Raw genomic sequence first — 12210 nt, 5'->3', positions numbered from 1 at the left:
AACTGCAATTCTCTGCCCTCTTCCCCACTACTTCTGATAGCCCGAACTGTGTGCTCTACTTTTTCTTTTTTCCATGGCTCTTATCGCTTTGAATACATTATACAATTTATTTATTATATTTATTATTTACTGTTCATCTCCCCTGGTGACAACAGAGGCTCTGTGAGGGTAGGGTTCTTTGTTTTGCTATCTAATAGGTCCTAAGACTCTGGTTCATAACTGGAGCTCAGTAAGTACACACTGAAGCAATGAATGAAACGGTCAGAGGAGCAAACACAAGCCTGATAACACCCAGTGGTTGTACACAGCTGGTGGGAAAAGAAACTGAAACAATCTTCTACAGGGTAATTTGTCAAGATATAGTTAACTATCGTATTATATTGGATATATATTAAAAGGCTTTAGAATGTTCAGCCCTTCCATTAAGTAATTCTACTTTTGAGTACATGGCCTAAAAAAATCAGATGTACAGAGACTTATGTGTAAGATGAGATTTCATGCAGCCACTAAAAATTACACACGTCTGGCTGGGCACGGTGGCTCACACCTGTAATCTCTGCACTTTGGGAGGCTGAGGTGGGCAGATTGCCTGAGCTCAGGAGTTCAAGACCAGTCTGGGAAACATGGCGAAACTCTGTCTCTACTAAAACACAAAAAATTAGCCAGACGTGGCGGCATGCACCTGTAGTCCCAGCTCTTCGGGAAGCTGAGGCAAAAGAACTGTTTCAACCCAGGAGGCAGAGGTTGCAGTGAGATGAGATCGTGCGACTGCACTCCTGCCTGAGCAACAGAGAGAGACACTGTTTCAAAAAAAAAAAAAAAGAAAGAAAGAAAGAAAAAGAAAAAAAAAAATTAGCCAGGCATGGTGGCCTGTAATTCCAGCTACTCGGGAGGCTGAGGGAGGAGAACCACTTGAACCCGAGAGGCAGAGGGTGCAGTGAGCCGAGATCGCACCACTGTACTCCAGCCTGGGTGATAGAGTGAGACTCTGTCTCAATTTAAAAAAAAATTATACACATCTGTATTTACTACAGTAACACATACATTGTATATTATTATATGCAAACTCAGCACATGCATATATCAAACCAAGTTCTCCTAACCACAAATTTAAATAAAACTCCTTCTCAAAGCATAGCAGATGTCTATTCACATGCTTATCTCAGTGTGACTAGGGACAAGGGCACATATATTCAGTGCAGTTATTCTACAACAAAAAATCTAAACAGGGCTGGGTGCCATGGCTCACGCCTATAATCCCAAAACTTTGAAAGGCTGAGGTAGGAGGGTCCCTTAAAGCCAGGAGTTCAAGACCAGCCTAGGAAACATAGCAAGACCCTGTCTCTACAAAAAAAAAAAAAAAAATTAAAAATTAGCTGGACATGGTAGCACACCTGTAGTCCTGACTACTCGGAAGGCTGAGGTGGTAGGATCACTTGAACCCAGGAGTTCAGAGTTACAGTGAGCTATGATCAAACCACTGTATACCAGCCAGGGTGACAAAACAAGACCCTGTCTCTGGTGGAAAAAACAAACAAAGAGAATAATGTCTAATGTGTATTATTACCAGCTGTTACTGAACTTTTCAGAAAATCATCAGCAAGTGAAAGATAGATCCCACTATTCACTCACATGACATCCAGCACAGAGTCATTTCGAATGACCTTATGGCAGACATCAGCTAGTAGGAAGAGCCCTCCGTCTGTCCTTCGGATGCTAGCTGCATAGCCCGGCCAGATCTGCAATCTGGAGAGAGAGGTGGTCTTAACTGTAGGATTTTCAAAGAACACATATACTTCCATGCCCCCATGTGAACAATACTTTGAGGTCATACTGCCCTTTCCTAATAGTAATGAGAAAGCCTCAGGAAACTAAGTTAACTGACATCATTGCAAACTCACTGAAAAACCAAACTAAGAAAGAGATTTAGTTGATAAATTGTATTCACTACCATAAACTACTGCTGAGATTATGGTACTAAATACAATGGTTGTAATGGAAAATTTCTTTCCAGAATAGTGAGGAAGGGGAAAAAAGTACCAACCTGTGTTGCTGTAGTACCATAGCACTTGTAGGGTCATAAAAGTTTCTCCCCACAAGCTTCATATCTAAAAGTTTCATTACCCTGAAATAAAAAGCAAGTATGAGTTTTCTAACAGAAGAGTAATAAAATTACGTTCCATTATTCTTAGCTACATTTGCCTTTGGAAGTCTGAATGGTTAGAAATGTTTGTGCTCTTTGTAGAAGACAGCTTTTATATTGAGAACAATCTTGCTAAAAGAAAACCAAAAACTGCCAAAGCATTTGACTGAAAAAGCAAAGCAAAACGACAGCAGTCTTTTCCACTTACTAGCTGACCAAACACTGAGTTGATTTCCCAGGTTTGATGTACATTACTTTTCACCATTAACTATGAAGAATGCAAGAGAGCCCATTGCTAAGTTTGTGAATAACAGTGTGGGAAAGGGAGTTACGTTTTTTCCTGGCAGTTCAGCTTACTAGGTAGAAATTAGGTTCTGTGGGCCGGGTGCGGTGGCTTACGCCTGTAATTCCAGCACTTTGGGAGGCTGAGGCCTCCCAAATCACGAGGTCAGGAGATCAAGACCCTCCTGGCCAACATAATGAAACATCATCTCTATTAAAAACATAAAAATTAGCCAGGCGTGGTGCCACATCCCTGTAATCCCAGCTACTCAGGAGACTGAGGCAGGAGAATCGCTTGAACCAGGGAGTCGGAGGTTGCAGTGAGCCAATATTTTTTTTTTTTTTTTTGAGACGGAGTCTGGCTCTGTCTCCCGGGCTGGAGTGCAGTGGCCGGATCTCAGCTCACTGCAAGCTCCGCCTCCCGGGTTCACGCCATTCTCCTGCCTCAGCCTCCCGAGTAGCTGGGACTACAGGCGCCCGCGACCTCGCCCGGCTAGTTTTTTGTATTTTTTTAGTAGAGACGGGGTTTCACTGTGTTAGCCAGGATGGTCTCGATCTCCTGACCTCGTGATCCACCCGTCTCGGCCTCCCAAAGTGCTGGGATTACAGGCTTGAGCCACCGCGCCCGGCCTTTTCTTTTTTTTTTTGAGGCGGAGTCTTGCTCTGTTGCCGGGACTGGAGTGCAGTGGCCGGATCTCAGCTCACTGCAAGCTCCGCCTCCCGGGTTTGCGCCATTCTCCCGCCTCAGCCTCCCGAGTAGCTGGGACTACAGGCGCCCGCCACCTCACCCGGCTAGTTTTTGTATTTTTAGTAGAGACGGGGTTTCACTGTGTTAGCCAGGATGGTCTCGATCTCCTGACCTCGTGATCCGCCCGTCTCGGCCTCCCAAAGTGCTGGGATTACAGGCTTGAGCCACCGCGCCCGGCCTGCAGTGAGCCAATATTACACCACTGCACCACAGCCTGGCGACAGAACGAGACTCTGTCTCAAAATAAAAATAAAAAAAAAGAAATTAGGTTCTGTGTTTCATTAAATAAGAGGTAGTTTGAGAATAGTGGCTGTATGAAAATCAGGATGTTTCAAAAGAAGTTAAACAACTATAAGCTATCTGTAATCCAAAAATTCAAGAGACTGAAAAAAAATCCTTCCAGCAAATATTTTTACATACAACCTCTTTAAATAGCCCCCTTGTTACTGTCACCATTAAATATGCGCTATAAACAGCTGCTTTCAAAGTTCCTGAACACACCCAGAGGAACCCATTCTCCTATCCATCTACCTCCAAACCTAATTTCATATATTCAAATCTGGTCTACCACTTGTGAGATAATTTTTGAGTAAGCCCCAATACCATCCATTTATTCATTAAATGCTTCCAAACCCATCTAGAATACACTGTCACATATTTCCATCCAAGCATCTTGAAGAACATTATTGCAAACACAAGACTGAAGTTAAAGGACAACAGAACTTCAGCTGTTTCCTTACCGACGGAAAACAACATTGTAGAAGGGAATGCACAGGTCAGAGCAGGGCTCCAGGATCTTCGTCATCTGAATCTTAATGCTGATTTCAGCACTGTCTGTTTTCCTTTGACTTTTTAACTCAAGAACCTAACAAATAAATACACACAGGTAAAACAAAATGACAAAACTAAGAACTAATGACCAAGTCCTAATCTAATTCAACTGTGTTCTTAAGAACACTAAAATATCTTAAAACATTTTTCTACTTTTCCCCTCACTTTGTTGTCCACACTGGCAAAAGCACAGCATGATGACCATGGTTCAGAAAAATGATGTGGTAAGAGAATTCCAACCAAGTTTACATTTGCAATTTTTTTTTGTTTTGTTTTGTTTTGGAGACCATGTCTCGCTCTGTCACCCAGGCTGGAGTGCAGTGGCACAACCTCTGCTCACTGCAAGCTTCACCTCCCGGGTTCATGCCATTCTCCTCCCTCAGCCTCCCAAGTAGCTGGGACTACAGCCACCACACCCAGCTAATTCTTTGTATTTTTAGTAGAGACGGGGTTTCACCGTGTTAGCCAGGATGGTCTCGATCTCCTTCCTTCGTGATCCACCCGCCTCAGCCTCCCAAAGTGCTAGGATTACAGGTGTGAGCCACTGCGCCTGGCCTACATTTGCAATTTTAAGTTACTCTTTATCACTGAGGTCACAGACTTCCAACCATTCCTCATGTGAGAAGGTGCTTCTTAAGGAATTCAAACCTAAAATGTGCTGTTATGTCCTGCAAAAATGTCTTCCCATCTATGAACAGAAAAATACAACTCAAACGTACAGGAATTCTATGGTTTCCTACTCGTCAAAACACCAGTGCTGGGCCAGGTGAAGTGACTCACGCCTGTAATCCCAGGGCTTTGGGAGTTCAAGACCAGCCTGGGCAATATAGACCCAATCTCTTAAAAGCAAAACCAAACAAAAAACACTAGAGCACTCTTAGGGTTCATCTGAAAGTCCATTTCCTGTTTGGTCTCACTTGTTGAAGCTTAACAGGCAGATAGAGAATAGATCCATCAAACGCAGTGACATTGCCGGTGACAGCTTGATGGTCCTTCAACATGCCGAACCTCATGCTTTTGCACTCCACATTGGGGCTGGAAAATAATGAACAGGATTTTCCTTCAACTTGACTCATACAGCAATCTTTACCACAGCTGTGCAACAGGTGCTAGTTACCCAGTAACTGCTGCTCCATCTAGAGGCCATATTAAAAATTATCTCTCTGACTAGAACTTTGACTCAAGAATACCTGCTTGCAGCTGAAACATCAGAAAATATAGGTTAAAAAAAAATAAAAACCACCCCTAAATTCTACCACCAAAGGACACCTGCCTTAGCATGTCAGTGTATATTCTTTCATATATACATATTTGTTTTTGAGATAAGAGTCTCGCTCTGCCGCCCAGGCTGGAATGCAGTGGTGCGATCTTGGCTCACTGCAACCTCCACCTCCCAGGTTCAAGCGATTCTCCCATTGTTTCCTTAACATTTGTCAATCCATTTTCAGAGGAAGGGTTCTCCCCACCTCCTTTTTTTTTTTTTTTTTTTTTTTTTTGAGATAGGGTCTTGCTCTGTCACCCAGGCTGAAGTACAGTGGCATGATCATGGCTCACTGCAGTCTCAAACTCCTGGGCTCAAGTGATCCTTCTGCCTCAGGCCCCCAAGTAACTGGGACTCTAAGTGTACCACTAGACCTGGCTAACTTAAAAAACATTTTTTTTTTCGCCCTGGCACAGTGGCTCATGCCTGTAATCCCAGCACTTTGGGAGGCCAAGGTGGGTGGATCACTTGAGACCAGGAGTTCAAGATCACTCTGGCCATCATGGTGAAACCCTGTTCTACTAAAAATACAAAAAAATCAGCGGGGTGTGGTGGCACGTGGTTGTAATCCCACCTACTCGGAGGCTGAGGCATGAGAATCGCTTCAGTCTGGGAGATGGAGGTAGCACTGAGGTGAGACTGTGCCACTGCACTCCGGCCTGGGCAACAAAGTGAGACTGTCTCAAAAAAATAAATAAAATAAAATTTTTTGTTGTTGTTACCTAGGATAGTCTTGTACTCCTAGCCTCAAGCAACTGTCCCTCCGTGGCCTCCCTAAGTGCTGGGATTACAGACATGAGCCACTGCATGCAGCCCTCTCCCCTCTTTAATGCTCACCTCTTTGCTGTACATTTCACAACAAGCCTGTTTCCTAGGATCCAATTTTCCCCGCTTTTCTGACTACTTCCCTCTACCTGTTGTATGTGCTCAGCTCTGCTTTCTTACCTCATAGAAACTATTAAAGCAAAAAAAAAAAAAAAAGAAACTATTAAAGCAATCCTGTTGCCTTCTATAATTATTCCATTTTCTCATTCCTCTTACAAACTTTTTAAATGACTGGCCAAGTCACTGGCTACTTCTTATGGCCTATACCCTCCTTGGTGCTTTTTATCTTTCCTTTTTTTTTCTCTCTACAACTCTAACAAAACTACTAGAAGATCACAACACCCTCAACAAGCAAATCCAGTTGCTTTTTTTCCTGTGGCGAAAGTCAACCACCTTCTCATTAGCTTCATTCAAATGAGTCCTTCCTTTGGTCTTTATAACATACCTTCAGAATATTTTCTCCCTAACTGTTCCTTACTTCTCTCTTTCACTTCAGTTCTTCCTCTTGTGTCATCAACTAGCAGCTGTCCTTCATAAATTCAGCCTTCCTAGTATAGCTACCTTTAGAAACAGTATGGAAGTTTCTGGCCAAGCATGGTGGTTCATGCCGGTAATCCCAGCACTTTGGAGGCCAAGGCAGGTGGATTACTTGAGGTCAGGAGTTTGAGACCAACCTGGTCAACATGGCAAAACCCCGACTCTACCAAAAAAAAATACAAAAATTAGCCAGGCATGGGGGCGCTCGCCTGTAATCCCAGCTACTAGGAGGATGAGGCAAGAGAATTGCTTGAACCTGGGAGGCAGAGGTTGCAGTGAGCTGAGATTGCACCACTGCACTCCAGCCTGGGTGACAGATTGAGACCCTGTCTCAAAACAAAAAAAAAAAAAAAAAGAAAAGAAATAGTATGAAAGTTTCTTTAAAAAGCTAAAAATAGTACTACATATGATTCAACAATCCCACTTCTGGGTATTTATCCAAAGGAATTAAAATCAGTGTGTCAAAGAGATATATGTGTACTCCCATGTTCACTGCAGCACTATTCACAACAGGCAAGACATAGAATCAATCTAAGTGTCCACCAACGGATGAATGGATAAAGTGGTATACATACACAATGGAATACTATATAGCCTTTAAAAAGAAGTACATCCTGTCATTTGTGACAATATGAAAGGATCTGGAGAGTATTATGCTAAGTGAAATACGATAGGCACAGAAAGACAAATACCATCTGATCCATCTATGGAATCCAAAAAGTTGAACTCATTGTGAACAGAGAGTAGGAACATGGCTACCAGAGGCTGGGGGGTGAGGGGTACGGGGAAATGGCAGAAGTTGGTTAAAAGGTACAAAGTTTCAGACAGACAGGTGGAGTAAGTTTTAGTGATCTACGGTAACCATAGTTAACAATAGCGTGCATTTCAAAATTCCTAAAATAGATTCTAAATGTTTTCACCACAAAAAACAGTAAGTAGGTAAGGTGACAGATATGTCAATTAGCCTGATTTAATCTATTATGTATACATTATCAAAACATCATATTGTACTCATACATATACACAACTATTTTTCAATTAAAAAAACTGAGACTTCTACATCATCTAATTTTCTTCACAGGTATTTCAAAACACTTATTTTCACAATTCCAGCTAAGAACTTCCAGCTAATGACTCCTCTAAGATATTAAAAGAGAACACAAACTAATATAAACTATTTTTAAATAGTAATAAATCCTAAAATTATTGATATAAAACTGAAGTTATCTTTCTTCATTTTTCTCACCCCTAAATTTAACCCTAGACTGTCACTGGAGAGATGTCAGATGTTGGTAGGATGGCTCATGCAGGGAAGGATCCAGGTTTCATGGGGCATGGATTTCACACCACTAGTGGGGGAGGGGAGGGTTATTTAAGAAAAAGAATACAAAATTACACATATGAAATAAGTTAAAAGATCATGGAAGACACCTAATGCAAGTTTTAAAAGGCCTTGAACTTAAGCTTCATTAATTTCACATTAACTTCCAGCCTCATGTATAAATCTATACTCTACGAAGTTAAAATAGGGATTGGTAATATAGCTAAATACATACACAAAGTTTAAGACTAACCTTAAACTTCCTATAAGGATCTGAGTAAATGCATTATCTCATTGAGAGGTCCACCAGGAACTATATAGGACAATATTCAGTTATTCCAGGGGAACTATTTCTTTACTGCCCTCTAAGAAGTGAACAATACAAAGGAAAGCTGTGAATACCTGAAAGTCACATGATATTGATAAACTGCTTCATTATGACATTGTATTTTGATGAGGTTCAGTCCCAAAGACTGAGGTGTTCCTTTTGATCCCTGCTTCACAATAAGCTCTCTAGAAAATAAAAACAAAAAGCAACTGCATGTATCAAAAACAAAAAAAATAACTAACCAACCCACACAACCAACAACAAAAAGATAAGGGGAAGTAATATTTTTTCACATTTTGCTACAGATACACAAATCAAGAATCAACACTTACAAAAGCATGCTCTGAAGGCTAATCATTAGCAAGACCTAATTAGATAAGCAAGGTCACCCTACCTTTCCTAATAACATTACCAAATAAACTAGGCCCATTAACTAAGAACACAAGGATGAGTTCTATGGAGAAAGATGAAGTGTCACGATATTCTTCCTAAATTATTTCCTTATCTTCAATAAAACAAAGAACTGTCTCAATTGGGAAGGAAATGAAAGGCCGTGAGTCCACTCTTTTGTTGCATGCTATACATCCACTGTCAACCACATTTAACTTCCGCAATTGTCCCATCTTGGCCGGATGTGGTGGCTCACACCTGTAATCCCAGCACTTTGGGAGGCCAAGGCGGCTGGATCACAAGGTCAGGAGTTCACGACCAGCCTGGCCAAGGTGGTGAGACCCCATCTCTACTAAAAATACAAAAAAATTAGGCGGGGGTGATGGCAGGCACCTGTAATCCCAACTACTCAGGAGGTTGAGGCAGGGAATTGCTTGAACCCACAAAGCAGAGGTTACAGTGAGCCGAGATTATGCCACTGCACTGCAGCCTGGGTGACAGCGTGAGACTCCGTCTCAAAAAGAAAAAAAAAAATTGTCCCATCTCTTTGTCAATCTCCTACTGGCAAAAAACAAAACACCCTGCAGTACTTATTACCCAGGGAGGATCCAACAAAAACAGATTTTACACTACTACACACCAGCCAAAATGCAGAGTTTTCACGATCATTACTAAGTAGAGAAGGCAGTGCTCCTGACTTACTTTTCCTTGTGTTCCACAGTCAGGACCAGAGGGTGATCTGGAGAGTGCTGGGGGGACTGGGGCAGAGTTGGTAGTGATGACAGCTGCGGGGGATCCCTGAATGGTGCGCTGAAGACACAGGGAGGCTTGTCCACTCCTCTGCCAATACCACCTGCTGCTCTTCCCAGTGGTAATAAAGAAGCATCCGAACTCCCTCTTCCAAGCATCCTGAAATGTGGAGAGAAAGGAAAATCGGGGCTTTTTCTAACAGCTATGTCCCATCCAGATTATTCTCCCAACTCCACAACCTCTTCCTGGAGGAATCAGCTAAAGTGATTCAAGTTTGAAATTCTCTCAAACCACATATGCCAAGGCCAGGCACAGTGGCTCACGCCTGTAATCCTAGCACTTTGGGAAGCCGAGGTGGGGAGACTGCTTGAGACCAGGAGTTCAAGACCAGCCTAAACAATACAGTGAAACCCCAAACTATAGAAAATACAAAAATTATCCAGATATGGTGGCTCATGACTGTAGTCCCAGCTACTTGGGTGGCTGAGGTGGGAGGATCGCTTCAGCCTGACAGGTCGAGGCTGCAGTGAGCTGAGATCATACTACTGCACTAAAGCCTGGGCGACAGAGACAGACCCAAATTAAAAACAAACAAACAAACAAAAAGAAAAACACAACATACGCCACCATGACTCATTCACCAACCACTATTGACTGTCAGAGCCATCTTCCATAGCAGAATAGAGGAGAAAGTTTGACTCAACGTAATTAAAGAATCACCACAGCTGAGTGCAGTGGCTCACGCCTGTAATCCCAGCACTTTGGGAAACCAAGGCGGGAGGATTGCCCGACATCAGGAGTTTGGGACCAACCTGGCTAATATGGTGAAACCCCGTCTCTACTAAAAATACAAAAATTAGCTGAGTATGAGGCAGAGGTTGCAGTGAGCTGAGATCGTGGCACTGCACTCCAGCCTGGCAACAGTATGAGACTGTCTCCAAAAAAAAAAAAAAAATTAGCCAGGCATGGTGGCACACACCTGTAGTCCCAGCTACTTGGCAGGATGAGGCAGGAGAATCGCCTGAACCTGGAAGGCGGAGGTTGCAGTGAACCAAGATTGCCCCACTGCATTCCAGCCTGGACAACACACCGAGACCCCGTCTCAAAAAAAAAAAAAAAAAAAAAAGTCCAGGCACAGTGGCTCATGCCTGTAATCCCAGTACTTTGGGAGGCCAAGGAGGCGGATCACTTGAGGTCAGGAGTTCAAGACCAGCTTGACCAACATGATGAAACCCCGTCTCTACTAAAAATACAAAAAATTAGCTGGGCGTGGTGACATATGCGTGTAGTCCCAGCTACTCGGGAGGCTGAGGCAGGAGCATTGCTTGAACCTGGGAGGCGGAGGTTGCAGTGAGCCAAGATCAAGGCACTGCACTCCACCCTGAGCAACACAGCAAGACTCCGTCTCCAAAAAAAAAAAAAAAAAATCACCACAATCAGGTAATTTTTTAAGAGGACAAATGAATTTCTGAACAGCCCAAGGAGAACTACTTCTTACCCTTTTCCAATGTCTAGCTGTATTAACAGCTGCTGACTACTCTTGGGAAATGCACATTCTTTAATATAAAACCAGACATTGATTGTTTATGAGATGACACAACCCTTCTTAGAGTTGCTCTCTGAACTTACAGAGATATTCCATCTGAATTTGATAGTTACCTGAGAGGGTGACTTTACCCACCTATTCCAACCAACGGAGGCCTCTGCCATCTTGCTGTCCCCAGCTGCCAACACTTTTGGATCCCAAAAAGTGGGAGAGAGTTCCTCCTTGTCCTTGCGTACCAGATTAGCAGACAAGCCTCGACCTAAAATGCCTCTACCTGAAAGAAAGAACCGAACGAACCCCAGCAACGACTATGAGTTAAACGTGTTTTAAAGTATAGTTTTTTTTTTTTTTAAGCACAGTTATGTTTCTGAAGATAAACCATTTGGATTTTAGAAGAAACCAATCATATATATCACTGAATTTCTCAAGTTAGTTTTCCACATACCTGATGGAGGCATTTCCCGTTTCAGAGGCGTCTTAGAAACTGTTTCAATGCCCAGGCCTCTGAACATGGAGACCAAACCCACAGACTCCTGTGGAAAATCAAAGAATAAAGTTCCAAGAGGTAGTTTAAAACCCCAGAAACAAGAGCTTTCTTAGTCTTGTTATATAAGAAAAATCATCTTCGAATTCTATAAATGTTTTACAAATAAAGAGAAACATATTTTATAAACTTTAAAAAATACTTGTAACTATGTGATATTAGGTCTTAAAGCACAGTTACACTTACAGCCCATGATTTGATATGCAGTATAACAAAATGCAACAGAACAGAGTTAACTTTTCCATTTTGGTTTGATGAACAGCATAACAAAATGCAACAGGACAGAATTAACTTTTCCATTTTTCTATTTCCTGCATATTCAAGGCAAGAGAGAACAAGTGTACTGGTTAATAAATTTCAAAAAAGCTGGATCATTTACGAGTATCAGAGGTTTGGGTAACCTGCTACTGTTTTCCTATGGCAGTCTTGAATGTCTACTACTGTTATACCAGTTGGATCTGACATGAATAAAAGCTATGTATCGACTCAAGCAATTCATTTGAGTCAACATGTAAGATTGCTGTCATAAACTTTTCTCCTTACAAAAATATTACATTTGACAATGTAAACTCTACTTAAAATAATCCTAACTTTATTATTAGGTTCTTCCTACATTTGCTAACTCTCTTTGACATATTAATTATAGACAAATATTATTCTTGAAATTACTTTATAATTAAAAATTGAAGAATATACACATGTTA

General features: G+C 42.0%; 1 protein-coding gene across 3 annotated transcripts in view; it reads right to left on the bottom strand.

Annotated features, from left to right (window-relative positions):
* Positions 1-12210, bottom strand: part of PIWIL2 (piwi like RNA-mediated gene silencing 2) — a 95601-nt gene that overhangs the window by 77711 nt on the left and 5680 nt on the right. For all 3 annotated transcript variants that reach the window (XM_010365364.2, XM_010365366.2, XM_010365365.2), the window contains exons 3-10: positions 11408-11495; positions 11098-11236; positions 9369-9575; positions 8351-8461; positions 4922-5039; positions 3914-4038; positions 2045-2125; positions 1633-1746 (exon numbers count right to left, since the gene is read on the bottom strand). In XM_010365364.2, the coding sequence (XP_010363666.2) occupies positions 1633-1746; positions 2045-2125; positions 3914-4038; positions 4922-5039; positions 8351-8461; positions 9369-9575; positions 11098-11236; positions 11408-11495 (983 nt within the window). The remainder of the gene's footprint in view (positions 1-1632; positions 1747-2044; positions 2126-3913; positions 4039-4921; positions 5040-8350; positions 8462-9368; positions 9576-11097; positions 11237-11407; positions 11496-12210) is intronic.

This window comes from Rhinopithecus roxellana, chromosome 9 (assembly GCF_007565055.1).
Source record: "Rhinopithecus roxellana isolate Shanxi Qingling chromosome 9, ASM756505v1, whole genome shotgun sequence".
NCBI lineage: Eukaryota > Metazoa > Chordata > Mammalia > Primates > Cercopithecidae > Rhinopithecus > Rhinopithecus roxellana.
This window is presented reverse-complemented; position numbering and strand designations above follow the sequence as displayed.